Raw genomic sequence first — 5,220 nt, 5'->3', positions numbered from 1 at the left:
GGTTCTGTAAAAGAATAAACGTTCTGGTATTTTTGCGCGCCCGGCTCTGGAGACCGTCCGCCTGCTGCAGACGGAGGAGGGTTCGGCCGACCGAGAGAGAGAATTGAAATAAATGCAGGTGTTCGCGGGCACCTGGGCCTCCTTCTTAAGGCAGCCCGCCGGGCCAATAACGGCGCCAGGCTGAGCCACGTGGGGTACCTCTGGGCCTATGGCACGGCGGCCGGCTTGTGGGTCCCCCGCCAGCCCCTGGTTCCCGGGGAGAGCAGTGGAGAACTGTCAAAGCGATCCGGGGTGGCGTTGGGAGCCGGCGGCGGCCAGCGGCACAGCGCCAAGGCCTGGCTTGTAGATCGCTACCCGGGGCTGCTGCCCCCCCAAGTGCCCGCTGCCACCATGAACGGCGAGGAGCAGTACTACGCGGCCACGCAGCTCTACAAGGACCCGTGCGCGTACCAGCGGGGCCCGGTGCCCGAGTTCAGCGCTAACCCCCCTGCGTGCCTGTACATGGGCCGCCAGCCCCCGCCGCCGCCGCCACCCCAGTTCGCAGGCGCGCTGGGAACCCTGGAGCAGGGAAGCCCCCCGGACATCTCCCCCTACGAAGTGCCCCCGCTCGCCGCCGAAGACCCCGCCGGGGCGCACCTCCACCACCACCTCCCGGCTCAGCTCGGGCTCGCCCACCCGCCCTCGGGGCCTTTCCCCAATGGCACAGAGCCTGCGGGCCTGGAAGAACCCAGCCGCGCTCAGCTCCCTTTCCCCTGGATGAAGTCCACCAAGGCTCACTCCTGGAAAGGCCAGTGGGCAGGTAAGTCTGGTGCTTTCTCCCTCTCTCTTCTCCAAGTGTACACTCAGCTGCCCCGGTCTTCAAGCGCTCCCCTGGGCCTTTTCCCAGATCCTCTCCGACCCGCAGGGATAAAGCGGCTTAGCATGAACTCCGGGGAGGCCAACCGGTCCATTCATCTGGAACCCTCCTCTCCTCCTCCCTCCTTGCGGGTGTCCCAAGCCTTTCTTCACCTGGGAGCCGGCTCCCACGCCCGAGAAAGCCCAGGCCTACCCAGGCTCGGAGCTTCTGAACTCTCTGGACCCTTCTGCAGCCGGGGGATCTGGAAGCCGAAGACTCCCAGGGAGTGGGCACCCAGTTAAGCAAGATGTCTCTGACCTAGGCTGGAACCTCTTCGAAGGCTCAGGCCCCTTCACTTACCCGCCCTGTCCTGGTGGCTTTATTAGAGAAAACGGGCCTCCTAGAGGCACCGAGGAGAAACAGAAAAGCAGGAAGGAAAAGGAAAATTGATCCCTCCGGGCCTGCCCAGGGTCCGGAGGCCCTGGAGGAGGGTCAGGGGTGGGAGTGAACCGGGACAGGCTGGGGGGCCTCACCGAAAGGCGGCTCCCGAGCATGGCAGCCGGGAGAGGCGTCTGGGGTGCCAGTTCTTGGAGCAACCAAATGTTTGAAGGGTCTTCTCGCGCTGTGTCCCAGGAAGTAGACACGCAGGAGGAGGGTCTTCTTGCAATCTGGCTCAGCGAAGCAAGACCCCCCGGGTTTCCTTAGCTCTGGGCGCCGCCTGCTTCGTGCTAGGTCTTTCCTGGCAGCGGAGAGGCGAAGCAGAGCAAAGGCCCAGGTCCCTTCCCCGCCGGATGCTGGCAGCGAATTTGCGCGGGGGGCCTGTGCCCGCCACCGCTGCTCAATGTTATCTCTTCCGGGCTGCAGCCACTTCTGGTCACACCTGTTCTGCAAATAGCTACTTTTTCTTTTGCCTTCCGACTGTCTGTCAGGAACCCAGGGGTTAAGAAGCTGGCGTTGGCATCCCCTGAGAATCCCCAACGCCATGTCTTCAGGGCCTGTTTAAGAAGCCTGACCCTCCCTCCAGGAGGAGCAGCCAAGCAAAGATCTTGAGCGGGTCTGGAGTAGCAGGGCTCACCAAGGACCCAGGGGCACCTCTCGTTAATTCATTTTTCTCGCTGAGGCGAAACTCCTGATTTAAGACAAGGGCTCACACTCTTGCTGGGGGCGGCCGGCGGTCCCTCGCCTCTGACCAATTCCAAGCGGATGGAGCAGGTAGATGCTGCAGAGGTGTCTCAAGGCCAAGGCCACAGGTTCTTGGGACTGCCTGAAGATGGCCCCTCCACCCAGGGGGCTCTCAGTCCATAGTTTCTTGCCAGGGCTTCCGTCTTTCGGGGCTCCCTCCCTCAGAGCCCTGGCGACTCTTTCTGGCTATCCGCTCCTGAGCTGGACTAGGGTGGAAAGAAACCAGGGAGTAAATCCTGAGGGAAAGGCGACAGCTTTTCCTGTGTTTGGGGAACATTTTGGAGACACCTTTGGACTGCAAAATTCGGGCGCCAGGAGCCATTGCGGGTCCTTTCTGACCCTCTGCATGCCCGACTCTGGCAGCCTCTCTTCTCCGGGTGGGGCACTGCAGGGAGGTCCCGCGTCTCCTCCACTTTGGAAGAACTTCAAAGTTTAGCGAGCCCTCGCGTTCTTAGTGGGTTTTCACAACCCTTGGAGAGGGCACAATGACCAAAGGGGTCATAGTAGAAATACGAATACTAATGGCAACAGCTCCCTGAAAATAACTGGACCTAACAAAACTTCATCACTGTCCGGTTCTACTCTGAGTCCCAGAAAAGGTCACCCTGGGGAGCTCTGAGCGTTTTCTCACCAGCAGATTCCAACTTCAGCTTCCGTTAGCTGGACACAGACCCCCATAGCTTTCCTAGGACTTGGCAAAGTGGGCAGCTGAGGGCAGCGGCCGGAAGAACCTGTGAGTTACGATTATGAAACCGTGGTTGGCCTTTTTAAATGTTTCATTAAGGGTAAGTCTCTCCTCTTCTGGGAAAGGCCTGTGTGGTTTTCAGACGTTCCTCGGGAGAAGAACTGCTTTCCAAAGAGTGGTCCTAGGGGTCTCACCTCAGCTTCCGGTGCCTCCTCTTGGTCTGGGGAAAACCCGGGAGCAGATTCCATCCAGGAAATTATTCCTTGCCTTCAACGCGCTCACGCCCCTCGCCTCTGTCCCGAGTCAAGTTGGATTCAGCCTTTTCGTTGAGCTTTGGTGGAGAACCCTAACCAGTGTCCACAGTCCGGGCATTTGGGTGGCCAGGAAGGACCCAGACCTGGGGACACTCAGTTTGTATCCCTGGTTTCCTGGGGACTTGGTCTTGTTTGCTTGTTGGAGCTGAATTGACAGCCCTTTGGCGATCCATCCCTTCTCCAGAATTGCTTTCAGTTCAGCTTGGACCCGGCCTCTGCCAATATTGGTGGTACAACGCACAGTGGGGAATGAATTGTCTCCTGCTAAGGGTGACCCTTAGTGACCCAAACAGTACTTCTTCTCAGAGGCAGGGAATTAACTGAAATTAGAGTAACAGTTACCTCTCCAGTTGGGGCTAATTACAATATAGCTATATTTTAAAAACAATATATGTAAAGAAATGTTCCCTTTGCCAGCCTGAAGACCTTAGTTCAATCCATGGAACCTCATATTAAAAAAACAGAACCAGCTCCCAAAAGTTGGCCTCCGGCCTCCGGGTGCGCACTACAGCGCTCCCACCTGCATATTCTACATGTGAAAATAATGAATATTTAAATAAATAATGACACATATTCAAAGATGTAACAAAATGTGCCCACAACTTAATGATCAGCGCGATCCTTCAAACTGCGATCTGCATCCATTAGTGAGTTATAAATTCATTTTAAAAAGTGTTTTTGAGACAGGATCTCATTATGTTACTGTTGCTGGCCTGGAACTAGCTATGGAGACCAGGCTGGCCTGCATTTGCCTGCCCCTGCCTCTGCCTCCTGTATGCTGGAATTAAGGACTGCGCCATGACGATGATTTTGTTAAAATAATTTAGTGTGCTGAGTTTAGCAATGTTTTAACGAAACATTGAATAAAGTGGAAAATTAGCATTGTGTGTGTGGTAAAAGTTTAGTCTAGAAATGTTAATCGGTTATATAGACCCCTATAAAGACGGGGTAGTAATCTGAGCCCCATTTCATACAGTGAGACTGCACTGAGTCAACGTCAGAAAGTTTGTTTAAAATCCTATGTTTACGGCACATTATTGCCTTAGTAGAACGGAACCAATCAAAGTGTCTATGTGCATTTTTACCATTTTATCGTCCATGAAATGAACCACTTTTGAAACCACTGGTTGGCAGACCCAAGCATGGTATGGAGATCGAGGTGAGAGCCGAGCGGTTGTGGCCTAGGAGAAAGGGCTGGGTGGACTGGGGTAGATTGTGGTTCAGCCACAGTGGGCTCTGGAGCGAGGGGCTGTGGTTGGACTGACCGCTCCCGATCAGGAGGAGGGCCGTTCCTGGGCTGCGTGGGGCCCGGGGACCGCACTGACCGACTGTGTCGCCCACAGGCGGTGCGTACGCAGTGGAGCCGGAGGAGAACAAGCGGACCCGTACAGCCTACACGCGGGCGCAGCTGCTGGAGCTGGAGAAGGAATTCTTATTTAACAAATACATATCCCGGCCTCGCCGGGTGGAGCTGGCCGTGATGCTGAACTTGACTGAGAGACACATCAAAATCTGGTTCCAGAACCGTCGCATGAAGTGGAAGAAGGAGGAGGATAAGAAGCGAGGAGGGAGCGGGACCGCGAGCGGGGGCGGCGGTGGGGGCGAAGAGCCGGAGCAGGATAGCGCGGTGACCTCGGGAGAGGAGCTGCTGGCCTTGCCGCCGCCACCTCCGGGTGGTGCTGTGCCCCCGGGCGTCCCCGCTGCGGCCCGGGAGGGCCGCCTGCCTCCGGGCCTTAGCGCGTCACCGCAGCCCTCCAGCCTGGCACCTCTGCGGCCGCAGGAACCCCGGTGAGCACGGCAGGCTGGGGGTGAGCAGGGTCCAGGACCCGGAGTACGGACGTGAGTGCGGCGGCGTGGGCAGCCAGAGAGGGAGGGAACGGTGAGGCTTAGCCTGGACGCCACGCAAATGCGCAAATGCGTTCTCGAGGGCATATGCCAGTTGGGTACAGCCGGAGAGATGCTGGCAGACTTCTGGAAAAAGAGACCTTGCTTCTGAAAACTTTTGAGGTTGCGAATGGCCAGGTCTGCCTCTGTTGGGCACGTTCCCCTCCCTGCCTCCAAGACTCCATCCTGGGACCCATTTAGAGGACCGGGCTCCGAACTGATGGAAAGGGTACACACTTGAACATTCGCCCGCCGAAAGTCCCCGGGGTCCCCGGGGTCCCCGGGCGAGCTGGGCTGGGTGCCTTTGTCTGCCCAGAAAC

General features: G+C 57.4%; 1 protein-coding gene across 1 annotated transcript; it reads left to right on the top strand.

The window, feature by feature from the left end:
* The first annotated feature begins 390 nt into the window (after nucleotides 1–390).
* On the top strand, nucleotides 391–4,808 carry Pdx1 (pancreatic and duodenal homeobox 1). The gene is made up of 2 exons (XM_006979630.1): nucleotides 391–799; nucleotides 4,360–4,808. The coding sequence occupies exons 1-2, from the start codon at nucleotides 391–393 to the stop codon at nucleotides 4,806–4,808; spliced, it is 858 nt and encodes a 285-aa protein (XP_006979692.1).
* Nucleotides 4,809–5,220: the final 412 nt, after the last annotated feature.

Source organism: Peromyscus maniculatus, chromosome 23 (assembly GCF_049852395.1).
Source record: "Peromyscus maniculatus bairdii isolate BWxNUB_F1_BW_parent chromosome 23, HU_Pman_BW_mat_3.1, whole genome shotgun sequence".
Classification (NCBI taxonomy): Eukaryota; Metazoa; Chordata; class Mammalia; order Rodentia; family Cricetidae; genus Peromyscus; species Peromyscus maniculatus.
The sequence above is the reverse complement of the archived record's forward strand: the minus strand, read 5'-3'. Positions and strand labels throughout refer to the sequence as shown.

Bases quoted from the DNA above. Each gene is read 5' to 3' on its own strand.
- Pdx1 (XM_006979630.1), top strand. From the start codon at position 391: ATGAACGGCGAGGAGCAGTACTACGCGGCCACGCAGCTCTACAAGGAC. The intron at 800-4,359 runs GTAAGTCTGGTG...TGTCGCCCACAG, and splicing joins CTGGAAAGGCCAGTGGGCAG to GCGGTGCGTACGCAGTGGAG.